The 27,991-nt window shown below is 34.9% G+C and overlaps 1 protein-coding gene across 1 annotated transcript; it reads right to left on the bottom strand.

Moving 5' to 3' along the window:
• Positions 1 to 46: 46 nt before the first annotated feature.
• Positions 47 to 27,886, bottom strand: LOC137388504 (zinc finger protein 726-like). Its single transcript, XM_068074990.1, has 5 exons — positions 27,767 to 27,886; positions 19,520 to 19,623; positions 15,400 to 15,592; positions 14,792 to 14,938; positions 47 to 291 (listed from the first exon to the last, which is right to left on the bottom strand). Exons 2-5 carry the CDS (start codon positions 19,574 to 19,576, stop codon positions 47 to 49), a joined length of 642 nt encoding a protein of 213 aa, XP_067931091.1. The 5' UTR covers positions 19,577 to 19,623; positions 27,767 to 27,886.
• Between the last annotated feature and the right edge of the window lie 105 nt (positions 27,887 to 27,991).

The following is a 27,991-nucleotide window of genomic DNA, read 5'->3' as shown; positions in this document are numbered from 1 at the left end:
CTAGTCGATCTTTGAAGGCAGGCAAATATAAAAGTAGATCACATGTCTAAAAAGGTTGAGCACCGCTGGCATAGGGTTTCTCTCCTGTATGAGATTTCATACGTGTCTGTAGACTACCACTCCGTACAGACCTATATTCCCAATGACTAAATGCATAGGGTTTCTCAGTTCTGGATGTGTGAGACTTACAGCTATTAGTCAATTGATGATTGAAGGTACATGTGAAGTCGCATTCTTTACAATTCAGAGTTGCAGGTATATCTCTTGCATACTTCATACAATCCAGAGAATCTGAAATAGTAGGACAATATCGATAGAATACATTTTTGAAAATATTCTGACCAATAATAAAATTGAATAAATAACCTTTTGACAAAATTTGGAGAAGCAGAGCGATAAGTAGAACAGCAATGAGGCCCGATTTAGTTAGCAAGTTTAATGGAAAGTAATGTAAGTTGCATTATAAAAACCTTCATATTATTTTTTACAAAATACATAAGATTTGGCATACAAACATTCCGCTCGAACAAACGAGCGGAAGCGAAGTATGAGAGTTTTTATGATAAATGCATGTGTACACAACTTACGAAAATTATTCATCAACAATGAGACGAACCCTTGTCTTGAAATTTCAGCAACAAATTTAACCATCGTTTTGTAGATTAGTTGAAGTATAATAATGATACAAAACACATATAGGCATATTTAAATATGTTACCAAGTATTGGTAAATTATCGAAATTCTTTTAAAACTTACCCATCTGATCGGATTATATACAAATAGACAGATTTATTAGGTCGAAAATCATCACAAAACGCTTGAAAAGCTTGGTTTAATAAAAGTTAAGACCAGAAATTGAAACGCCGAGCGACAGAGAATAAAACGGTAAAGTCGTGCGCATTTTGCGAAAAAATAACGTGCACATTTCACCAGTCTATAGCATTGTCGAAGGTTTCTGTTATTAACGTAGGAGTACTGAAATCGTTTCATTTTTGCCGATTTTAAAGTAACTGACATTTTAGACTCTTGAGTACTTCGGTATTATAACTGATGTACAACGCAGTGTAAGTAAAGGAAATAACGAAGAGATCTTTTTCTAACGATTCTTATGAGATTTTTAGATTATGAGATTATACTTATGAGATTATAAAAACTATGACGTTTTTAAATGTAAACAAAATTGTGTATTGGTTTTATATTATTACTATATTAATCATATTGGTTATTCTAATAATATAAGTGCATTTTACTTTTAATATTGGCCAATTTTTCATTTCTCCTACTGCAGGGGGAGAGATATAAGCATATAATATTTTCCTTTCATTATTGCTATTTGTTGTATATTTTAACACCCACACCCAGTACATTACATCTACCATTGCAGTTATCCTATTGCACTGCAGTGCCATTTGACTGCTAATATTGCATTTCTCAACCATCAGTACCCTTTTTTTTCCAATATCACTTTGGTTGTGGGCTGTATGACAGTGGAATTTCTAGCACTTGAAAAGAGGTTGAGAAATGCAATATTAGCAGTCAAATGGCACTGCAGTGCAATATGATAACTGCAATGGTGGCTGTAATGTACTGGGTGTGGGTGTTATTATATATAACAAACAGCAAGTTATAACATCAGTTAGAATACCAAAGTACTCGAATGTTTCTAAAAAGTCAGATGCTTTGAAAATGGCAAAGATGAAACGATTTCAGTACTCCTACAATAGTTACAGAAATCTTCGGCAATTCGACAATGCTATAGACTGGTGAAATGTGCACGCCCTTTTTCGTGAACTGCGCACGACTTAATCGTTCTATCCCTGTAGCTCGGTGTTTCAATTTCGGGTCTTAACTTTGATAAAAGTGAGGCTTAGCAAGTTTTAATAACGATTTTCGGCCAAATGAATCTGTCTATTTGTGTATAATCTGATCAGATGGGTAAGTTTTAAGAGAATTTCGATAACTTACAAAGACTTGGTAGCATATTTAAATAGGTTTGTACGTGTTTTGTATCGTTATTATACTTTAACTAATCTACAAAACGATGGTTAAATTTGTGGATGAAAGTTTGATACAAGGGTTCGTCTCAATGTTGATGAATAATTTTCGTAAGTTATGTGCACATGCATTTATCATAAAAACTCTCAAACTTCGCTTCCGCTCGTTTGGTGGTGGGATAACAAAATACATAAGATTTGGCATACAAAACTTGGCATTGCAACAAAAGCATATTATACAATATATAAAGCTATACATTATGAGCACAACCGATCGAAAAGCACAAAAAAACGGTAACAGCTGAGTCACATGCATGACTAACAGTGAGTTGAATTAAAGGTTGTCTTGCAACAAAATTCACGTTACAGTTATTTGGTATCAAAAGGTTCACCATGTCTTACTCTGCTGTGTTGTAGGTGCCAAATATGTGGAAATGTGATTACAAGCTCCTAATTGCACAAAAGGTGCAGTTATTCGCATACATCAAGAAAACGGCCGTTGGTTGGAATCCCTCTCAAAACCGCTCAAATTTGACGTAGTTAAACATGAAGTTCCTCTGTTTACGCTTTCATGCAGCCCCATTTGTCAAAATATTTAAAGAATAGAGAAAGCATAATATTATTATGCTTTATTAGTTATCTTGAGGTGTTCACTGATGTTCTAAAAAAAGAATCAAAGAAATTGACTCACTAGAAGCTGAGATATAGCCAGCCAAACACAGGTCTACTTAATAAAGAATCAGAGGAAAACCCTTCGAAAATCCCGAAAACTGTGACGTATAAAACGACTTAATGTTCATGTGCCGGAGTTGTGCACCCTTACAGCCGTTACGTATAATGATCGTTTTGGCTACGAGATGTGAAACGCTTCTCGCGATAGTAAATAATTTACAGACTAACTCTGGTTTCTCAAGAAAATCAAGCAAACATTGTGTGGTAAAGGCATTTGCCCACAACCCCTCGCCGTGATTTTTCAAAACAGAAGAGCAGATTTTGACTATTGGGCTTCAAATTTTAACTCGACCTCCACGGATATGCTCCAAAGATCCTCTGTTCAACGAACGGCGCGTGTATAGTCAATATGCGACATCCGCGATTGCAGTTCGTTTAGAATAAGAAATGGGAATGTGAATTTTTGTTCAATAATTATTTTTCTACTGTGTATCTACTGCAGCATTCAGTTGATTTTCATGATTATCAACACTATTAACAGAATGTAAGTTCACTACAGCCATAATCTTAAAAAGAAAAACTTGACTGTGCTGCTCTTGCTGTAAGAAAAGAAAACGATAACTTTTCATTTGATTTTTCTATTGATCTATTATCTTATCTATGATTATTTTTATGATTAATATAATAATCATAATGCATATTATACAAAATAGTAGTATAACTGCGTATAGAATAAATGATGTAACTAATATAATTTGTAGAAAGTGATAGCAGAATGTTGCGAAATAATATATGCGTGTAATTATTTTATTTTAAAACTAATCTACACGTCAGAGGGACTAGTTCGGAATTCTCAGAGCAATGATTGTTAGGCCCAATTTGATTGTTCTATACTTCCAGGGATTAAACCAATTAAAACGCCGTGATTGTTATAGTTGGCTTATATAGTTATTGTAGCTATTGTTAATTATTATAGCTACTTGTTATAGTTGTTATATATTAGTTGGCTTAATTGACCAATGGCACACAAATCGATTTCATACGTCATTTATTGATGATTACCAAAACAGTTATGTTTTTGGTAGACCTGTGTTTGGCTGGCTATATCTCAGCTTCTGGTTGGTCAATCTCCTTGATTTTTTTTTAGAACAGCAGTCAACACCTCAAGATAAATAATAAAGCATAATAATATTATGCTTTCTCTATTCTTTAACAAATATACTTCACACATTTAATAAAACTATGTCTATTGTCCTTATATGTCTATTTCATTATCATTGTAATGCTGTCACTTTGAGCAATGATATCTCAAAACCTAGCTTAAAGATCAGTTTAATTTTTTAACCTTAGCTCGAAGGGGTACACATCATCCTTCTATAAACATGACGAGCCTGTTGGTTCCCTGTGATGGTTGAAAAATGCTGCAAAAAGTGTTCGTGCCATTTGGCGGGAAATTTGAGTCCCATGATTAGATCATGACTAGATGATTAAACCAGCCGAAATGAAACTGAAAAGTAGCGAGCAGCTAGATTTTAAACAGGCTTTCCGGTAGAACCTGAATTGTTTGTCATAAACTAGTGCTACTAGAAGTGCTACTATATTGAACCTTTTATTGGTCTTTCGATTCAAAAACAGTGTGTCAAAACATAACCACGTCGAGTTGAATACGTCATCAAAATAAGGAATTCCAACGTACGGCTATTATTTTTCAACTGTTTGTGTTGAGCTTTTAAGAGCTTGTAATCACATTTCCACACATTTTGTACACTACAACACAGCAGAGTAAGACATGGTGAACATTTTGATACCAAATACATGTAATGTAAATGTTGTTGCAAGTCAACCTTTAAGCAATGATATTTTATTTTCCGAAAATATTATATTGCGACCTCAATCTCTCCTGAAGCACTACTTGATTGGACAATATCAATGTAGCTTTTCAAGCAAAAGCATTTGCACTCAGCGTTTCATTGAATAGCCAGAGAGTAAAAAGAAATATTCATACATTGAACATGGAATGACTTCAATGCTGCTGCATTAATTAAATTTCCTTGGAAGTTTGTATTGGAGCCATTTTTTGCAAAGATAAATTGCCTAGGCTAGAAAATTTTTTATACTGGAAGTTACATTACATTGAATGTTTCAATACCGAAAAATTGACTTCTTATGCTAGCTAAGTTGAATATAAAATGCAAAAAGTCATGTTTTACAAGTAAATGCTAAAGTGGTTGTTTTTATAGGCTGGGTTTGTAACAACGTTTTGAAGCAGAAGGAACCGCCTAATGGGCTACTATTATGAGTTAAAAGAAAATGCTACCAAAAATAACAAGTGCCCCTCAGAAAATAAGTAGTACAACTTTGGTATTTCCAAGTTGTATTTCCTATTCAGACCTAAAGAAACCTACAGCGACATTAGTGGCTCAAAAGCAGTGGAGAGAGGAGCCCTACTCCTTTTGATTGGATCAAAAAGTAAGCTACCCAATGTACGTTAGAAACTGCCAAACATTAAGGCTTTTGAAAAACCAAATGAATTAATGACCTCATGTTTATTGAGCCTTATAAAGGCTGCTGACATTATACATAGTAGTGATAATCAAAATCCTTGACAAGTATGCATCAGCAGACAAAAAGTGTATAGTTGCTACTCTGTAATGCCATTTGAGATTGTTAGAAAGTATTAATTAACTAGACATAATTTTAAAAGTTATACCATGTTGTTGTACAAACTACATAATTCAAACACTGTGGCGACGGGTTAGCACCCTCTTCATAATTTCCTAATCTCATTTGAACTTATTAAAGCAAAAACTCAACTGGAGCATTGCCCATTATTCCTGCCAGCTTCATATTCCTAAAGCGGATTTACCAAACATCCCCAGAGGAATGCATTATTATCCCCAATGAGGAGGCATTAGCACAAAGCTAACCTCCTGCAAGTAAGCAACTGAAATTCAGCCAGTCACAAAGACTACATGTACAATATTGTACGGAGCCTCAAGGTGCCTGTGAGGTACTATCTACGTTTACCTAAATAGGACTACCGTGAAATCCAGTGTACAAGTAGATACAGCCTATCACAAATAAGCTTTTATTTCTGATCTTTTTAACATCAACTGGCACTCAATATATGAAACAAACTCTACTTAAACAAAATATAACACTTTCTTAGACATCTTTGAAACAATTTTCAACAAACGTACTCCTTTCATTAATACCACTTCATCACCCAATCACAAAACTAACAGAAAACCTTAGATTTTAGCTCATATATACAAGCTTATTTTAAAGAGAGACTAACTCTACTCTCAACCACTCAACTTACCACTTAAATCAAAGTTAAAAATTCGATAAAAAAAGTTAAGGAATCAAATAACCTTGGCACTCCGCAATGCCAAATCAAACTACAGTCAGACATGAACAACTCGAACTTCACGGGACCGAGCGAAAGTGTTCGAATTATCAGAGCGTTCAAGTTATCAGAGCACTGTTACAAGTCCATGTATTTACATATTTATTAGTAGATACATGTACATATACAAACTATAATATAAATCAAAAGCACAAATGGCTTGTTTAAAATTAAATGCTTCTAATGTAAAGTTTAAAACGTTTTTATCAAAAAGTATAGAGGTTTTTCTATCACTTGAGATTGGTTTGTTGTTTGAGGTGATGTTATTGCCAGGAAGTTTTTTAGATTGACATTGGCAAAACTTGATCGTTGTTGAAATGCTCAAAATAAAAGACATATTTTTCTTTTGAGCGTTTTACCCACGATCAATTTTGCCGATTTTTTAAAAAGTTTATGCAAAGATTACCTCACTTTACCTTGCTTCCGAAGGGCGATCGCTAAGCGGATGTTTGGTATAAATCAAATTTCACCAAACCTTTAAAAAAGTCGTTGACAAAAATATTTTGCCAATGGTGGTAATAATGACGCTTATGAATTACGAGAAGTTGAAGTTTACCTCTATGGCTTGAAATAAAGTTATTTTCTAAAGCGATAACAACCGTTTCGGTAGCCGTTGGGCAAAAAACAGTTCGAGTTAACTGTGTTGAGTTCGAGTTATCTATAGCAATTTATCATTACGTGGGAACGGACCAAAGAAACCGTTCGAGTTAACCATGTGTTCGAGCTATCTGTGGGCAAGTTATCCATGTTTGCTTGTTTCTTGAATCCCTAATAAAAAATACTTCTGGGCCTAAACACCGATGGCAAATTTTAAATAATGGGATTGGCAAAACTAAATCATCATCATCAGCCCAAAATCTATAATACATAATGAAAAAAAACTAACTACAGAAATTGATATACCCTAGGACACTTGTATTTCGCTAGTATTTAGTTTCGTGAGTAGCATACAGAGTAAAACTTTGCAGCAACTTAATTTCGCAGCTCTGATGAGTGCGAAAATATAGTGATGTGAAAATAAATGCAGTGGAACAAACATAATTAGATTCCTCAGGTTCAGTTCACCAAGAAAAAAATTTCAATTTGCGACTAGTTTGTAATTGTGAACCGCAGGTAGAATGGTGTGGGCAAGGTCGATAATGCAATTTGATCATGTGCTGCCATTTGTTTCTTAGACTATCAACATGCCCGTATTCCCTGGGGCGGCTGGCCGGCTGAGCCGCCCCAACTTCATGGGAATTTTTCATAGCTAAGTACAGTCCAACCAGGATAACTCGCCCTCGGATAAAATGTAATATTTCATCTTAAACACAAGGTTAACTCGAATGGATTTGTTTGGTCAGTTCCAACGCAATGATAAATTGCTTCAGATAACTCGACCTCAACATAATTTATTCAAAAAGTATTTTGCCCAACGGCCATGGACACGGTTTTTATCGATGTAGAATATCACTTCATCCTAAGCCATAGAGACAAACATCGACTTTTAGTAGTTCTTAGGCGTCATGATTATCATCATCAGCGGCAAAATATTCTCATTAACAACTTTTATAAAGGTTTGAAAAATATCAAGTTCTACCAAACATCCGCTTGGCCATGTCCCATTGAAAGCGTAAAAACCTCCGAATGAACTTAAAATAAAATCCGCAAAATTGATCTTTGTTAAAATGCTAAAAAAAAAGATGTGTTTTTTCTGAGCGTATTAACTGCAGTCAAGTTTTGCCTAGTTTAATTTAAAAACGTCTCGTCAGTCACATCACCTAAAACAAATCTCAAAAAATAGAAAAATGTTGATACTTTCTAATAAAAAAATTCAAAACTTCACACGAGAGGCCCGGCTGAGGCCCTATATGAGAGAAACCTGTTGGGGCTTACACCGCCCTCCTCCACACCCTAGGTGTTCATAACTAGTCGCCTAACATTAGCCGCCCAAACTTGCAACCAGTGAATCCAGGCCTGACTATCAATGAACAAAGCTGTTTAATTTCGTATTTTCGCTCGTTCGTTATGATAGTTTAGTTTCACACATGAAACTTTCGCAAAAGGATGACTTCGCGAAAACACGAAAGTTAGATGAGGCAAATACATAATATGTCCTAGGGTAGCCAACACCTTAAACAACTACTTTACTTCTATTTGTCCGTCACTGGGACAAAATTTTGAAAAGTTTAATCATAATCCAGTATAGAGCTAACACAAAGGATATCAACAAAAAAGTTTCACTTTCAAATTATCGGCAAGTCGCCGTAAATGATGCAACCAAGCTTCTAAAAAAGGATAATCCAGCCAAAGCAACCGGATTTGATAACATTGCATCAAAATTAGTTAATGATGCGGCAGAAGCTGTTGCTCCTGTAATAAATGAGATTTTAAACTCTAGCTTAACAACTTCTCAAGTAAAAAGTAAAAAGAAAATAGCTAAAGTAAAATCCTTGTTTAAAAAAAGACTCATATAAAATTTTCTCTAATCACAGACCTGTTAGTTTGCTACCAGTGCTAAGATAATTGAAAAAGCTGTAAATAAACAGATTATGGAATACCTTGAGGGTAATTTACTGCTTAATGATGGGCAATATGATTTTAGGAAAAAGCGCAGCACCAAGGATGCACTAATTAAATTGACTAATAATGTTTTAAATTCTTTAAACGATGGTAAATGTGTTCTTGGCATCTTTCTAGATTTTAGTAAAGCCTTTGACACAATAGATTATAACATATTGTACTCAAAACTCAACAATCTTAATTTTGACATCACCGCAATTAACTGGATCAAAAGCTATCTAACCGAATGTAAACAACACACTATTATTGGTAACATTTTATCTTCCATACTAGGTTTAACATGTCGTGTACCTCAAGGTTCCATCCTTGGTCCAACTCTTTTTTTAATTTACATAAATGATTTAACGCGTGTCACCAACATTTTCACACCCTTGCTCTATGCAGATGACACTAATTCTTATTTTTGAATCCTCTAACATAAACGAGCGCATAGATTGTTTAAATAACGAACTTCTCGCTATTCAAAACTGGTGTACTCCTAACAAACTCACCTTAAACGTTGATAATACTATTTTCATGCTACTAAAACCCGCCAAAATAAATTTCATCTAGCTAACCCTCATCCCTTCTTCAATTTCAACAAACCAATTGGTCAGACAGATCACACTAAATTCTTAGGTATTTTCATTTATTCTAATCTCACTTGGAAAAAACACATCAAATATTTACTAAAAAACTGAGACCCTTATCAGGCTTACTCTACCGCACATCTGAATATTTACCGTGCAAACCTCTGCTTTTATTATACAATTCCATGGTAAATTCTAAACTTTCATATCGCATTGAGACATGGGGCAATGCACCTCCCACCCATCTTAAAAATTTAATAACACTGCAAAAACACATGTTTAAAACCATTAAAAAAAACTCGCCTCACCCACACCAAACCTCTTTGAAATCATCATCCATACTACCTATCAGTTCACTATATTCATATAGCATTATACTTTTAGCCCATAAAGAATTTCCAAATATATCAAACCCGATTCTCAAACTCCTGTCTAAATCTCCCACAATATTCTTCCTGTGCAGGCCATCGCAGGGTGGATTTTCAACAAGCCATTTTTTGGAATCAACTCCGTAAGTCTATCAAAGGCATAGAGAAGGTGGCCAGTTTCAAGAGAGAACTTAAGTTGTATCTTTTAACATGTGAATAAAGCCGATGACGACAAGCTCAACTCCACGACTAGCTATGCTATTGCATATTATAAGCTTCATCACTCCTCCAGTTTTTTTCTTTTGCTCAACTAATTTTGTTGAAAATAAATCACAAATAAGCGTATAAGATGAAGTCTATTCATTTGATGTAAAAGTTCTGGTTTTCACATGTACTTGCCAAATAAGTTGATCCCTTCTCCGACTCAATTCACTTGATCGAAAAATTTCCGTCCACATTAGAGAAACGTGATGTGTAGATGAGAAAACTGCTATCAATAATCAACCACGTCCTCAGATACCCAGATTTTTTTCCCGTCATTGGCAATGCAAGAAACTAAGGAATAAGCGGAGACACAGTTCTGGTGAAGAAAAGCGGGCAAAAAAACACAACACTTGGTCATCATATACCTGCCTTGCCAATAGAATGGAACTGCCACCTACGATAACACATATTTTGGCAAAAATCATTGCTGCTAGGCAGATTTTTATCAAAAATTGTGATTCATGTACAAGAAAAAGGATGAACACTAGTCGATACGTCAAATTTATTATCAAAGTGTGGGGTCGTATGCGGATACTACAAAAAAGTGTTTTCAAAATAATAATTATACTAAAAGATGACCTTTGCTATGACAATCTGAACTGTGAAGAACAGTAGCATTAATAGTAGTAAAAATAGTAGGGTTACTAGTATTCTATTATTTTATAAATAAATCACTATATGTCATAGCATTTCGATTTGTGGTGATTTCCTGAAGTTTGAATATACTCTAGGACACTTTGATTTCGCTAGTATTAAATTTCATGAGTAACACACAGAGTAAAATTTCCCTGCAACTTAATTGTGCGGCTCTGATGAATGCGAAAATATAGTGATGTGAAAATAAATGCAGTGGATAAAAGAGATTACATTCTTCAGGTCCAGTTCGCTAATAAGAAAAAAAATTCATTTTGGGACTAGTTCGTATTTGTAAACCGCAGGTTGAAATGTGTGGGTGAGATCGATAATTCAATTTGATCACTTGCTGCCATTGGTTTCTTGGACTATCAATGACATAAGTCCCTCCCGCAGTGACTTTCACACTTGAATCCCAAGAAGAAGAAAATAGATAAGTAACAACCAACTTCACAACCAAAACTGTATAACCCTTTCGCTGCCATAAACACATTTATGCGTTTTCTAGGGGCCACTGCCATAAATTCATTTTTGGACTTTCTCAGCAATTGCGTGGTAACCCGATTTTATTATTCGTTGACCACATAAGCCACGGTCTTTAAGAGTTTTATGAAGTTGACAGTGTTGTCCAAAAATTGCTCTATAAAATCAGCCTAAAACAACGAAGCAATTTTAAACTTCTGTTTGAGAATATCTAATCTAAAAATGAACATTTTCCTGTGAGTTCATTAACTACCGCGCGAAAGCCATAAAACAGGTACAGTCGAACATGGATAACTCGTCCACGGATAGCTCGAACACATGGTTAATTCGAACGGTTTCTTTGGTCCGTTCCCACGTAATGATAAATTGCTATAGATAACTCGAACTCAACACTGTTAATTCGAACTGTTTTTTTGCCCAACGGCTACCGAAACGGTTGTTATCGCTTTAGAAAATCACTTTATTCAAAGCCATAGAGGTAAACCTCATCTTTTCGTAATTCATAAGCGTTGTTATTACCACCATCGGCAAAATAATTTTGTCAACGACATTTCTAAAGGTTTGGTCAAATTTGATTTATACTGCTATACGATTAATAGCACGGGCTTGCCGGGTCAAGCGCGCAAGGATTTTCGCCACGCACATACAAAACAAAAACAGCGTGTTGTTTTGTATGTGCGTGGCAAAAATCCTTGAGTGCGTGACCCGGCTAGCCCGTGACGAATAGTTTTCCGACGTTGATTCCGTGTTGAATCAACGTCGGAATGTTGAATGTTTAAAACGTCTTAATTGTTTTTATTAAACATATACGTTGTCTTAGCTAAAAAAAACTTTTCATCGTTTGACCTAAACACAGAATACGTGTGTACATTCAATAAGTATCCATTCAAAAAGCGTGAGTGATATACAATGTACCGTTAAACCTCGTAAAACTTTTAATTGAACTGCCTCGGAGTGTTGCTCTTAACGAATCCCAGGTAAAGTAAGGGATTTTTCTTTGGTAACTTTTTCTTGAAGTTGCATAAACTTCAAGAAAAATCGGCAAAATTGATCGTGGGTAAAACGCTCAAAAGAAAAAGATGTCTTTTCTTTTGAGCATTTCAACAACGATCAAGTTTTGCCAATGTCAATCTAAAAAAACGTCCTGGCAATAACATCACCTCAAACAACAAACCAATCTCAAGTGATAGAAAAATCTCTATACTTTTTGATAAAAACGTTGTAAACTTTACATTACAAGCATTTAATTTGAAACAAGCCATTTGTGCTTTTGATTTATATTATAGTTTGCATATGTACATGTATCTACTAATAAATAAGTAAATACATGGACTTGTGACAGTGCTCTGATAACTTGAACGCTCTGATAATTCGAACACTTTCGCTCGGTCCCTTGAAGTTCGAGTTATCCATGTTTGACTGTAATTAGTTTATGATGACAATATAGCCAATCAAGATTTCCGTGATTATACAGCTAATTAAAGTAGCAACACTGTCTTTGACAGTGGTGAAAGTAATAGTTTTGTAAGATTATTCTCCAATTTTATGACTTCACCTACCAGACTTTTATCCTTATCAGCTACAAATTCGGTGACTAAACTGATATCATCTTAATTTGCTATGCCATGCTGCTCAGTCAGTGTATTAGCTATAATGAGTTTACCAGAAATTTCCCATTGAGCCCAACCACAGATGAAAATTGCCTGCATTTCTAATATGACGATTTTACTGTGGTTATCAATGAACAAAGTTATTTAACTTTGCGTTTTCACTCGTTCGTTATGATAGTTTAGTTTCCCTCATGAAATTTTTGCGGGAGGATAACACCGCGAAAATGCGAAAGTTAGATGACGCGAATACATAAGTGTCCTAGGGTATACTCGAATTTGTGTCAAGAAAATGTGACTGCCATATAAGTCGAGGATGAATTTTTAAGCTTGTAATTTGGTGTCTTATATGCTGGCATTCACAGTAACAACTAGGTACGAAATTCAATTATGAATAGAATATGCATCGGAATTCTAGCAAGTGTTATTTCATTTGAAGTCATTAAATCCTAATGTACCAGATGAATCATCTTAATGTATCAGATGTATCTAACTAGGGCTAATATAGTCATAGTAGCAGTATATAGAATTCATAGACTAATAAAGCATTACCGGATTGTCTTGAATGCCATTTCAAATGCTGGGTGAGGGAACATTTGTTGACAAATTTAGCTTGGCATATATGACAAATGTGAAATCCTGACTCGTCGCTCACTGAAACAAAAAACAAGTTTAAATGATGACGTGCTTATTTGTCAACATGACGTAAAGGATAGGAAACATAAGAATTTATTTACCCAAAAAGGCAAATGCTGAACTCATAGGGAGCAACTTCTTAAGTCTTCTTCAACGTTGAAGAAGCACAACAATGAATAATGTTTGTTTTTCATAAACTTGGCCTTTGATATAATCAACATTATTTTTAACCTATCATGTACTAAAACCTAGTGAGGTCTGGCATCGCATGGTGCGGCAGGCTTAGTAGAAAAAATTTCTGATTAGTGAAAACTTAATTAATTGGCCTATCATTTCTGTGCATTAAGAAATGTAAGGAAACATTCTGCAGGCTACTATGAACAATGGAGAATGTGCTGACCACCCATGCTGAGTTTATTGCTACCTTTGAGACTTATTTGCAAACTGTAGTTATAATAGCTTCTGATGAATTTCTTGATGGACAGAGTAATGACAGTGATTATGCCCTTTCCAACTAAGCAATAAGCGGTAGCAATAAGCCGAAACTTGTAATAACAGTACCTAACTTAGTGTTGGTGGTACTAAAATAAGTCAAAGCTAATGCTTATCCCTTGAAGCTTTTGAGCAAATTGAAGCTTCACAACACCCTAACTGGAATATTAACTTCAAAAGGTGTTCAACAGCATGCTGCCTCCGACAGAAAATTAGAAACACTAGAGCAGCTTTCATCAGCTTATATTTTAGAGGTTGTCATGATTAACAATTATATTGGCAGTTGAGCGGATGAGCTGTACACAAGTATTTTTGAGAGCTACCGAGGATTAAGCACTTGCCAGCAAAGAGCTTATATTTCTATATACGCAACACATAATATACATACTGTTACACATAATATACAGATAGAAGTCAAACACGTAGTACTGCTTTTTTATAGTAATAATATTTTGCCATTTTGCTTTGATGTTGAGGGGGTAAAATATTCATTATTAGCTTTACTTTGCGCAATAGACTTTGCCGTTTAGAAAAAATGAGCCAATCTTTGTGAATGAACGTCGAAGATGTGCGTTCCCTATAATTTTGAAATTGCTGCAATCATGATCTATAAAACCAATGAGATTAATCAAAAAAAGTAGAAAAGTTGCCGATGCAAACTAATAATACTGAAGTTATGGTATAGCCAACAAATAAAAAAGTTAAATCTAGTTTTTATTTTATTTTTGTATGGCCAAAGGGGTGAATTTGGAAAGATATTGGAACGGATTAGACAGTTTATATGTACATTACTGTTTTTATGACTACAATCCATATAACGTAATAGTTTTTTTGGAATTGATTATTTACGTTGTAAGAGGGCCTACTGCAAGAATAAGCTTAGTAAAGCTATTTCCAAGTAAAGATGCAAAGTAGTGCATGTAAGTGTTACGCTAAAATTTATAAGGAAGTTTAGCTTAGCCTTGACAGACATGACATAACATTGGACAGAAAGCACTCATGAGTTTACAGGGAATATCACTGGAAAAAACTTTGATTATAAACAGAAATTGGCCATGTTTACAAACATTAACATTCATACTACATCACAAAGTTACATACACATGTGTGCGTCATCTGCTTCGATATCCAGCTCTGTGTAATTGTAATCGGCTGAGACACACTTTCTTCTTGGCAATATTTTCTTTTTCGTTACAATCATCTTAATCTTGTTCCGGGGTGTAAATGGAACTCGAGAAACCTTGTCACCTAAAAAAACACAAGCCTCGCATATGTCACAACCTCGGCTACTATAATACATATGTCAACATTCCAACAATACAGATGAGCAATTTAAATTGTCAATAACTGGTTTAAAACTGTGAGTCACTTCAATCATGATATTGTTTCAGTAAACAATCCAAACATCCTAAAATTTCTTGCATTTGAGCTAGTTACTCATATAGCTGCTGAATAGCCTTTTATAACATAGCCTTTTATAATATAAAATATTATAGAATTATTAGCAATTTATCAACAGCTCGTAGCTTGAAAGCAACATATCAGTACATGAGAGGTCTGAATAATTAAAATATCTTAGATGAAGACTTTCCCATAATTGTTATTAAGTTCGTATAAATGAATCGATTTGACTAGCCGATAAAATTCATTTTAAACAGGCAAATTTCAAATTATGGAAAAAACTATCATAGAGATTCTGTGAGACTCACAACTTCTTAACTTTGCATTACGTTTTGATGAAGTTTCTCTTTTCTCGCCCCTTTCAGGTGGCTTGAAGCCCTCATCACTCTTATCTGATACAACATCAGAATGACAATCAAAGTCATTGGGATCAAAATCTTCATCCGCTTCAGGCTCTATGTCAATGTTCAAGGTTGCAAGAGAATCAATGTCATCATCAATCTAAAATGGTCAAACACTCACTAATGGCTTTGCACTTTTTTAACCAGAGGGCATACAATCAGACATCTAATTATGATGGCTTTGAGATACAAAACTTCCAACATACAGAAAGAACCAGCAAGTATTTACCAATGCGCTTGAAATCGATTCCAACATACAATGCTCCAAATTTCTTCGGGTGCCAGTGATGTCAGTAAAAGTGAGGATATTAATGGAAACAAACCGGACAAAGACAAAAGTATACATTGAATTTCTGTTTTTGGACAAGTCAGTGTTTGAACAAAGAACAAATTTGAACAATTGAATAATTTGAACAAATTTGTTCGTTTCGGATGTGGATCAGAAATTTTGAACTCAAAGCCATGAAAATGGTATGATGGACAGACTACCAGCGGACCCTCTATCTCATTATCTTTATTATTCTATAATTGGCTAGTCAATGAAATACTATTATTTCTCAGTTTAAAATTAGTGAAATTATAAAATTTTTGATGTATTTGTTACACAATCTTTGTCATATGATTGGGATTGTGGGGCCTACATTGATGCCCATGATGAAGGCAGTTGTGAGAATTTGATGCAGCCAGGCGATTAATAAGTAAAAGTACAATATTAGCAGTGTGGAAGGATAAGCAACATTTCTTACAAATACTCTACAGGCAGGTTTACGTCATACAACATGACCCAGTTGTCAAAAATGGAAATTTCTTAAAACTAGTTATCCGCGCGTATAGATAAAGGTGATTCATTCAGAGTATTGTTGTTTGTACTCTTAAACCGGTGCGAAAGCGCAGGTGACGTGAGTTGTCAGCGGAGGTGTCAGCGTAGGAAAGGTGCAAATGGGGTGAAGAAAAGACTTGCAGGTGAGATGATGTCAGGTGGTTGCAAGGAGAGGTACTGTAGAGTTTGTTGGAAACTCTAAATATTGAAATCACTCAAGATTTTAAGAGAGGAGATTTCACTGGCTAAGTGTGCGGTTCACAATCTTAATTTTACCATGAAACCTGAAATAATGTTTCAGTATCATTTTTATACCAACTTGCTAAGCACAATAATTATGAATGCAATAAAATATGAACAGTTATAGTATGATAGCAAGTAAAAGTACTGAACATCAAATGAAATGTGACAAGAAACAATATAACATGGTATAATAAAATAAAACAGTATATGCAACTAACCAGTATATGAAACTAAGCTGTAATCTCTAATAAAAAAATCTCTCAGCAATTGACAACTTAATAATTGAGAGTAATGATTCAAATCTGGCTGCTTTCTACAGAAGTTGGAAAAACGTCACGCTATGAGTTAAGCAAAACTTTAGCTTTTGACTCAACGCTGGAAACTATCACTGGTCATCACGTATTAGGCCAATATGACTAAGCACCAACTCCAGGAATGTTAATTTAATCAACTTTTCCTACACTCATATTTCACTTTCTTAAATTTATTGTAATATGTAGTTTTGTTGTTTGTTTCTGATTTATTAATTGTGGATTAATTCACACTAAACTATTGATAATGAATAGTCCTACATGATATATAGTTGATAATCTAAGTACTCAGCAAAACTACTACACTGTGTAGTTACCTCTGCAGAACAGTTAGTGGGCGCATGGGTAGCCCTTTTTTATTAAGAAACCGGTTCCCCATTTAGAATTTTAGGTTGCGCACCAAGCCGTATGAGTATGCAATGGTTTCGGTCAGTCTACCTAGCTTCCAATCATTTCTAGCTGCCTGGTTGTCTTTGACAATGGCAATATCTCCTTTTAAATTTGGTTTCGTCCTTGTCCATTTCTGACGAATTGTTATGCTGTTTAGATATTCAGATTTCCATGTTTTCCAAAAATCCTCTGCTGCTGCTTGGCCTATCTTCCACCGTTTGCTGCTATACAAATCATCTTCGGTGAAGTTTTCAGGTGATGGTGCCAGTAATGATTGACTTTTCATGGTCAAGCTATGATTAGGTGTAATCACATGATCCTTGGGATCGCTTGTCAAAATGGCGGTCATGGGCCTACTGTTGATGATATTCCTTGCTTCATAAGAAAAAAGTTCTTAGGGTTTTGGTGTCTAGTTCGTTTTCAGCTTGAAGGTCATTGCATTAAGTACTGCTCTAACCAAACGAATAATTTTTTCAATGGCCTCTCTTTGATGACTTGCCTCAAGTGAGTTGAATTTGAAATGAATCCGGTTCTCTAAAGTATTACTTAGTTTCCTTACTGGTTATTTCTAGTTGCTTTGCAATCTCATTCTTTGCTCCACCAAAATTAATTCCATTGTCACAATATATTGCTTGAACAGGCCCTGTCAAGACCATAAAGCATCTCAGGACTTGTGTTAAAATGTCTGCGCTCATGTTGTCTAAGCACTCTATATGAACTGCTCAAGAGTAGAGACAGGTTATCATAAGTCACCATGTTTTCAGCTCTGTGTGCTTGTCCTTCCCGTAATAAGGTACAAAGGTGTCAATTCCAATGTTCGTAAATGGAGGAGTAGCCTCCATTAACTCTTTAGTGAGTTTTCCCATAAGTTGTGTGTCTGGTGCCTTTCTTAGTCTAGCACAGCCTACACAATGGTTAAGCACACACCTTACCACGCCAGTTCCAATTGCCATCCATATTCCAGCATCTCATATCGCTGCGAGTGTGCTTCTCTTTTCTAAATGTGATATTTGCTTATGGCAATGCACTGTCAAAAGATATGCTAGATGAGAGTCCTGAGGAATGATAATAGGGTATTTCTGCTGATAACTCAATGTTGAAACACTGGCTCTCCTACCAACACGAACTATACCTTCGTCGTCAATCTTAGGGTTGAGCTTGATGAGAGACTTCTCCTTCATCGAATAACTCTCTGCTTGTGCCATCTTTAAGACAAGTACTTCAGCCTCTTTCAAATCATTGGTCTTCAACTCTTTGCACGTCCACTGTTTCAGTTTGACAAAGCTTTTCAGCAATGCTATACACTAGTTTCTTCCAACTACTGAGTCGAGTAAACTTTCTTGTTATGCTTTGTGTGTTGAAAAAAGCCATGGTAACTAATCCCTTTTTTCGCACTTCTGGGTCACATTCATTAATTGTTGCGTTGACCCCATTTTTCTTAATGAAATCTAGCACATTGAAATCTCTGAAGAAGGAAGGCCCATTCCACCACATGTCATTATCAATTATTTCTTTTGCACCTTATTCAAAGAGATGCTATGTTTGCTGAATTGCTCGATTGAATTCTGCCGGAACATAATTCCATTGTTTGGGTTCAGTTGTCTTCCTAATTTTACTTACCCTGTTGGCAACAGACAGAATTTTCTGACATCATTGGATATGTATTCCAGCACTATTGGAGAATCACTCCAGAAAGTTTCTTTGTTATACTAAGCTTACGTTGCTTCCTTAGCACATTATTCCTCGGGCATGTGTGAGTTGAATCAGATGAAATTTTTGGCTAGTGTGAAAAAGGATCCAACCCTACTGGATATGGAAATCTAGACAAAAATGAATAAAAAAGGCCCATACATGGCCATATACGCCCATACACACCCATACACAAGCGCCCATACACACACTTGTGTATGTGCGCTTGGGTATGGGCGTGTGTGTGCACACACGTGTGTAAGTGCACATGAACATGATGTACCTTAACATAGAAGTTGATTTTGCTAATTGGAATTGGAAGTTACTCAAGTATAATACTCTCCCAATATATGATGTCGAGCATTATACTTGTATCTCAAGGTTCAATTTTACTGTATTTTACAAAAAATATTGATTCAACCGTGAGTCAGAAAACACAAATAAAATCCTGCTGCCAATCATACATTTGCTATAACGGTGTGGCTACTTGCAAACCATGGTTGTTTTGGCTGAAATATGACTAGTTCACAAGCTAAGGTAAGCTGTCATAGTCTATAACTTCATCCATACATACCATTATATCTGTCTCTAACACCTTGTCAAGGCTTACGACAGCTGTGGTCATTTTCATCTGGAGGTTATTGGCTGGTGGTTGGAATCGTTTTACTCGCTTTCTGTCTAATTACACAGAAAGAGGCATGACCATTTGAACACAAAACTTTACCATGAAGAATGAAAACACCTAAATGCCTGTAAATACAAATTCAATTTGTTTGTTCAAGAATTGTAGACTTGGCACAATTAAGAGCAAATGTGGAGATACTTAAAATAAGTTTATCAGTGTTATGAATTATGTAAAGGCTAAAAACGCCTAATGGAACAAAATACATATAACGTAAAAAGTTACATTATTCTTTATAATACAGATGGCTGAAATTATCGGAAACTTTTATTTTGATCATGAGTCAATTTATTCATTCTCAACATCCTTAACCCTTTCACTGCCGTAGATGCATAAATGCGTTTTCGTGGGACGACTGCCGTAGACGCATTATTGCGACTTTCCCAGCCATCGCGTAGTTACCTCATTTTATTATTCGTTGACAGCATAACCCACGGTCTTTAAGACTTTTATGAAATTGACAGTGTTGTCTGAAGATTTGTCTATAAAATTAGCCTAAAGTAACGAATCAATTTCAAACTTTTGTTAGAGAACTTCTAATTTTATAACAAACATTTTTTGTGTGAGTTCATTAATTACCGCGCGCGAGTCAGAAAACAGGTAATTAGTATGTTGATGGCATTATAGCCATTTCAGATTCAGATTTTCGTGATTATACAGATAGTTAAAGCAGCAGCACTGTCTCTGAGAGTAGTGAAAGTAATAATTTTGCAAGAGTAAGAAACATGGAAGATCGTTTTAGCTTCGCATCGATCATAGCATCACACAGCTTTATCATTGCACAAAGTATAGATCCGTTGAATTTTTGCATAGCAATGATGGCTACAATGTTAGCAAATTAAAATATGTAACAAAATTGTTCTGAATAGAGATTGAAATTGGAAAAAATACTGTTTACATATCATGAAGCAATATCGGCAATTTTTGGTAAAATGGCTGGCACTTGGCAGATACCCAAATTTGTACATGCTCGGCAGTAAAAGGGTTAAGGGGATCATGATTACAATAATTTTATGATAAGTCAAGGGGAGCACATACCTTCCAATGTCCATATGAATTCACTTTTCACAATTTTTTCTAAACCGGAACATCTACAGTGGAAAGAAAAAAATAAAAAATATTGTTTATGTCAAAAATAAAGTAAAACAAAAGTATATATAGTTACTATGTTAACAGGGTGACAGTGCGTCCAAACATTTTCGTAAAGCCAAGGTTAGAGATTAGGATAAAGAATTGATTTCAACAAGACTCCAAGTCACTGGCACTCAGATTGGTGGACCAACACTCTAACACTGGCATTATCAAAGTTCCGTCTTCAAGTCCTTCTAAATAATAATTTAGCTACTTATTATGTTGATTCATCAGCATACCTGACAATCTCTTATGGCACACTAGAGTAGTCTAGCGTGTCATAAGCTCTAGCAGCTGGGAGTGCGCTAGTGCATGCAATATAGATACCTCCATACATCATTTTCTCTCCAAAGTGCGACAAGAGAGAAAAAATATTTTTAAAGCTGTGGGAATCTGGTTATTCAAATCTAATTTGAGAACTTACACTGACTTGATATTTTACGTTAAATACAATTTCTTACGTAACACAAAGCCAAAACTTCACATAAATTTTTTATTATAAATGAAATTTATGATAGGGGTTTACGTTATAGGAGCGTCTTCTGTATCTGCTTCAGTGCTAATATCTTTCACAATTAGTTTTATTCATAATTCGATTGATGCCATTTTTATCCTGATATTTTTATAAATACATCATTATTAGCACTTTAACAAGCAGCAGTACCAGAAATAATTGAAATTGCATATAGCATCGTCACACGACAAAGCATTGCAACAATGTACTTGAGAAGAATTCTGAGATGAGAACTATGAGAACTTATTTACACTGGCCTTCAAAAAATTACATTGTATGAAGTAATGTCTCTGTTACTCAAAGACTAGCGTAAAGAAGAAAAGGCTACACATAGGTAACCATCAATTAATTTTGGATATTTAATTAATATATTTAGTATTTACAAATGATAATGTTTTTAAAGAATGCAGTAAATTTGTAACTATACAGGAATTTTTTGCGTTATAAATCTAACTCTCCAAAATATTTCAACAATCTTTAAGCATTTAAAATAATTACTGCTTCTTTAAACAGCTTAGTTACGTTAGCGAAGATGCTAACAAAATATTTAAATATCAGACAAACACAAGTTTAATAGAACTTTTTACAAAAAAGTTTTATTAATAATAAAAAGAATTCAAATCCATTGTTGCATGGCTGATTAATAAAGCTTAAAATCACTGATAATTTCAGACAGTCACAAAATTTCTATTTTCACCTTCAACAGCAGTTGAAAAAGGCACCCATATAAATTAAAATATACCATCTTTTATAAAAATCAAACATTAACTGCTGTGAACATCGATGATGCCCCTGATGGCAACTATCTTTCACTGAAATTGTAGAGAGATCAATTTGTATAAGAAAAGCTAAATGTTTAAGTAAGGTAATGCAATATTTCACATTTGAAGATCGAAAACCATAACTTGTCTTCATGACAAAAATGTACACTAGCAACTCGGTTGATAAAGGTGTTGGCTACCACAAACCTTGGCTAGCACAAGAGTGTTTAATGGAAGAAAATGCAGGAAAAATAGGGTGCGTAAGTAGGCACACAGAATGTGTAGAAAGTTGGGTCTGCTATACTACACTATTCGCTAAGTAAATGATATGTAAACTGGAAGTAGGGAATTTCTTGGAGCTTCACTCATATTATCTGTCGAGAACTCAGTCATTCTCGACAAAAAAAAATGACATGAATGTCAACAACATTATTAAGGTCATGTTAGCCCATGTTCAAATGAAACACTCCTTCAAGCGGTCCTTCAAATGGAATTATAAAATTCCAGACGAATCGGGCCAATAATCGGGCCACCATCAGACCAATAATGTAAATGCATAACAGCTTATTAATTGGCCAAAACTAGAATAACAACTAGCCTGGAACAAACATTTGATGAAATATGTAAAAGGCAGTGCCTTAACATTTACAAAAGAATGCTAGACCTAGTTTCTTATGATTTAACCAATCACAATATAATTTTTGAATTACAGACATTTCGCTAGCAGTGCATGCAAACATTCGAGTATTACATCCGCCAAGGTAGGTACCTACAGCGACATCAGACCTTGAACAACAAACTCTGCTTACACATCATTAATGCTATTCAGTTTTAGAAGTCCACAAATCATTACAATAAATATTTTATAAGAAACTATAACACAAAAGGAAAGTGAAAGCAGTCATTTATCAACCTTGACAATGATTTAGCTTCATTCAAGATAACTGAGAAAATCGGCTACCAGCTTTAGCATAAACACTCTATATGTAAGATTACAATAGTGTTAATTTATTGGTCAGCTGCCCTATAGAATAACTCACAATTATTTCAATGAGTCATCAAATGCGTTGTCTAGAGCCTAGATGTTTTTTTATGTAATGGTAAAATTCAGCAAGCCCGACCAAAAAACAGGATATTACAATGGAAAAGCGTATTTTAATTGTTCAATTTCACTACCACGCTCACAAAGTAACAAATACCTACCTAGTGTTTATGATCCGCAATAAAATGCCACTTTATTTTGTACAGTACTGTATGGAGTGAAAACTTCATGTCAAACGTAGCAGCTTACAGCTCACATACCACATTCGGTTCGCTACATTTTTGCGATGCTACAGAACAAACTTGATATTTAGCTCAAACTAAATTAGCTTACTAAAAACAGAACTCATTTGCAATTAGTATTCACATTACACATGTATATTAGTAAGGTTCATTTGCTTATTAACCTGAGTACTGACCATAAAAATTCTCGAACGACTGTCTATTTCAGGGTTAATTGAGGCAAGAGGCTAATCCCCAATAAATTAACAAGTCATCAATTAAACCTCGACAATGCATACATTTTCTGAAAACTAACAATGTGAAGAATCCAACTACAGAGGAACCTCGGTTCTCAACCACAATCCATTCCAGAAGGTTGTTCGAAAGCCGAGTTGTTCGAGATCCAATACAAATTTTCCCATTAGAATTAATGTATGTAAGTTTTATTCCATTCCAAGTCGACTTGACGACTTCGGTGAAGTATCTTTTAACATTTTACACCATTAACTGTACTGTATAATGCATAATAAAAAGAAAAAAAGAGGAGAAATATAGATAATGTTCAATTTTAACAAAATATTTTCTATTTATAATGATAAAAATACAAAATTAAAAGTAAAAATTTCGTATGCTTTGCTCTTGAAACATCGAAAGCATTAAAGGTTATGATACAATACCAAAAAGCGCAAAAATTGATAATGAAACAGCATAAAAATTCAACAGATGAGTTACATCAAAAATCGTGTGAAAAAGAAAATAGAAACAGCAATGGCACTTTTAATTCACATCTTTGGAAAAGAATCCTCCAAAACAATTTAGGGTAACTCTACTGTTGGATTTGTCCCCAGAAAAGCTCTTCGGTAGAGGCGACGTTCTCCCAGATGGCTCCTTTTTGTAAAGAATTTATGACACGAAATTTCTCCCTTTGTTTAAGAACCTTCTGAAAGCGGCTCATAACAACATCGCTAAACATATACAGATGCTGTTTCCGGAGCTGTTCCGGACGTTTAATTCAAATGCGCATGCTCCGGTTTGGTTGAGAACTGAATTTATGGTCAACATTCGAGACGAACAAATCTCAATATCTTTGGTCAAAAAAATGTGTTCGAGAACTGAAGCTCCGCTGTACACCATAATCTAAGTAGTAGACGTTCATTACATACACTATCTCTGACGATACATCATTGGGAGCCAATTTCATTAAACTTTTCCTATGTTTTAGGAGTTGGACGCACAGGTAGTTTCATTCTTTTGAAGGTGGTTTTACATAATCCAGCTAGACAAAGTGTGAAGAACATCTGCCCCAAATTTTTAAGGATTATTTTCATTATTTTTCATGTTATAGCTGTTTTATTCAAAACAAATTACCATACTTTTCGAACTATAAACCACAGCCCTATATAAGCCGCATCTGCTCTATTTTCCAAAACACAATAATAAAACAATACATAGTCCGCAACTGTGTATATGCCACAAAACACAGGACAGTGCTTTTCAACACGGCAAAGACCTCGCTGTTTAAAACGGAACAGTTCCTAATGGCACTGTTTCGTATTAACCGATGCTTTTTAACCTGGCGCCTAACGGAACAGTACTGCTAGGCATTGTCTTGTTCATTTTTTCACCGCTGATGGCGGATTAACTGGAGATTCAGGTTATTGCACCCTAGTGGTGAAAGAAAAAACCACAGAATAGCCGTACCCTTAGATAAGCAGCATGGCTCAAATCTTCAGAAAAATGTAGCAGCTAATAGTCCGAAAAGTACGGTAATAATTTTTCAAGTGTACAGACTGTACTAGATGAACGCAAACCGAAAATTACTGTGATTATTATTATTAATAAATAAAATATTAATATAATTAAAAATAATTAAAGTAATTACAGCTTATGAGTAAATATTTCATAGCAGCCTAAATGAAAGCCCATCTTGCATGCTGCACTCCAGGTGCTCCAAAACGATCCTCTACAATGTTCCTTACGTTTACAAAACCATTACTTTCACTACCATCAGCGTCAGTGTTGCTACTTTAATTATCTGTGTAATCACATAAATCTGAATCCGCTATAATGTCATCAACACAAGTAATTCTCCGTTTTCTAACTCGGGAGGTACATACACAAGCCATAATAACACTAAATAATTTGAACGCCAAAAAGAAAAAAGTGTTTGGTTTTCGGTTGGAAAGTTCTAAACAAAAATTTAAAACTGCTGGATGATTTTCTTGATCTTTTTGATCATCTGATTAAGAAGAGCTTTCTGAGTGATAACCATCAGTCTGGTCAGCCTCAAAATCACTGCCATCAAAATCTAAATGACCTAAAACGCCTTCTAAAATGACTTTCATCCATATTCTGATTAGCAATTACGATATTTTTCTTGAAAATAATTTCTATTTGCAAAACGAGTAAAACGAAAATTATCACAAAGACTTCAACTGAAAACGTATCTTTGTTTTGTTTCCTTCATTATTATTAGGCAAACTTACAAAAATGAGCTAATCAGAAAAATTATATAGCAATTTGTAACAGCCGATATGATCGCCTCAGTCAAAATAAAATCAGCCTGAAGGGGCGGTTGATTCGGCTTGGTCAGAACTAGGGTTAAGATGTGATACTCCAAGGTAAAAGGTTCTGTAATCCATGATAACTATATGTAAAAATCAGTTCAAGTAGAGATTAAAATATTCAATGTTACTACTAGCATTAACGACAGCCTCAGCTGAACGTTACAGGAAACAGTCTAAAAAACTAACTGCCATTGATGGAAGCATGCAACTTCTGGATCATAATATTCCTATATTTTGGTCTACATATATGATCAGATTATTTAGCAAATTGCTTAAGGTGTGAGAAAAATTTAATTTTTGTATTTTCACTCATCATTGTTTGGTTAATTAATTCCAGTTTATCAGCTAAAAAGCAGTAGGGCGTTAGATTACTAATTAATATGCTAAACAGGTACTAGAAATGGTAAACTACCATAGAACCTATTCTCTGCCACCGGTTGACATAAAAATGGGGTGTGGCAACCAGACAATTACTAGCAAAAAACTTTTTACCAAGTCCATCATATGAAAAAAGAACTGACTCCTATAAAATACAGCACTCAGGTATTTCCCAGTGCACAACCACTTGCTTCGACTAACAGAAGTAAACAAAGTGAGACTGGTTTCGGCCTAGTCAGTCGCCATCATCTAATAATATGAGGGTTTCTTCAAGTGCCTTCACAATTTTAAAAACTTAATAAATAAATGTTGAGTTGAGCGTATTGTTTATTGTTATATGGGTATTTAGGTAATTTGCCTTACCTGAATACCACACTAACATCAATGATTAATAACCACGAGTTCTACTTCAATCTAGACTATGCTTGTTGTGGTTAATTAGGCTAGGTAAGCCTAATTGTTTATTCAATGGTTGCTAATAGTATGAGTATGGAACTTGACCCAGATCTTTGTGCAAGCCTCCACTGTGCTAACTCTCAGATGTTTGGTATAGCAATCAAAATATCTTTTATTATTATGAACCAAAGCCCAATACACAAGTAGTAAAATTCTAGAATATAAGATAGATAGGAAGCAGTGAAGTAAAGTAAAATAATCTCTTACGCCAACAGCTGTATCTGCCCTTAAGCTCGGCTTGTACGTTTACAAGTTGTCACTGTCAAAAGAGGATGAGCTACTAAAAATTGTTAGCTTTTAAAGGCATTCAGGATAGCCTGAGGACGGTACGTATAATGTTCGTATTATATCTTTGTGTTGTAGGAGTAAGTCTACTGGAGGGAACACTGTCTCCGAGCCGTCATCTGATTAGCGCTATATCTGTGTCTTGAAACTGGGGTTGCATAATATTGATTGGCGCTGTGTTATGTAATGGAAAAGTGCTAACTCAGGGTAAGCTCAGTTATCTTTGGTTGTGCTTGGTCATGGTTGGTAGATGTAATTGTTTCCCAAATTCCTTTGGCGGTGTTGACATGGTGTTGACGCAGCAGTTTTAAAGATTGATGTTTTCTAATTTTGACATTTTAAAATTATAGAATCTTTTAATGTCTCTTTACATTCCCTGCTGGTATCTTGTTTTCGAAGTATTTCCATCCAACATTATTGCACATCATAGTAAACTATTGTTTTTTTGTAAACAATCAAGCCCGAGTATAGTTTCCATACATACAGCTTATGCATAATATTAACAAACCGTTAATACTCTGCGTACCGAGTGGTACGGGCCGAGTAGCCCTCATCATCTGATAATAAGAGTGTTTTGTTCAGTTTCTTCACAAGTTTAAAAAGTTACTAAATAAATGTGACATTGAGTGTATTTTTTATTGCACCTCATAGTAAAGTATTGTTTTTTGTAAATAATTAAGCCCAGGTAGAGTTTCTATGCATACAAATTAGGTAAAATATTAACAAACCGATTTTTGAGCCCAACAAATATGTATAAATAATGTTTCGTTCAACTAAAACTTACAAATGCTATACTTCTATTCCGATTGAATGGTTGCAAAAATCAGCACTAGAATTAGTGAGTGGTTGATAATAGAAGTATTCAAGTGTATATATCGTGGATTAAATAACTATCAACTGCGATAGTCCAGCAATTGGCGAGAAGAGGAGAAATACGTACAATGACTGTAAAAGTTCGGCGTTCTTTTATCGTGGTAATTTTTAGTAATAGCGTGAGTTCCTTTATGCG

Source organism: Watersipora subatra, chromosome 2, assembly GCF_963576615.1.
Source record: "Watersipora subatra chromosome 2, tzWatSuba1.1, whole genome shotgun sequence".
Lineage (NCBI taxonomy): Eukaryota > Metazoa > Bryozoa > Gymnolaemata > Cheilostomatida > Watersiporidae > Watersipora > Watersipora subatra.
The sequence above is the reverse complement of the archived record's forward strand: the minus strand, read 5'-3'. Positions and strand labels throughout refer to the sequence as shown.

Bases quoted from the DNA above. Each gene is read 5' to 3' on its own strand.
- LOC137388504 (XM_068074990.1), bottom strand. From the start codon at position 19,576: ATGAAAATGACCACAGCTGTCGTAAGCCTTGACAAGGTGTTAGAGACA. The intron at 15,593-19,519 runs GTATGTATGGAT...TGACCATTTTAG, and splicing joins TGTTAGAGACAGATATAATG to ATTGATGATGACATTGATTC. The intron at 292-14,791 runs GTATGTAACTTT...CTACTATTTCAG, and splicing joins AGCAGATGACGCACACATGT to ATTCTCTGGATTGTATGAAG.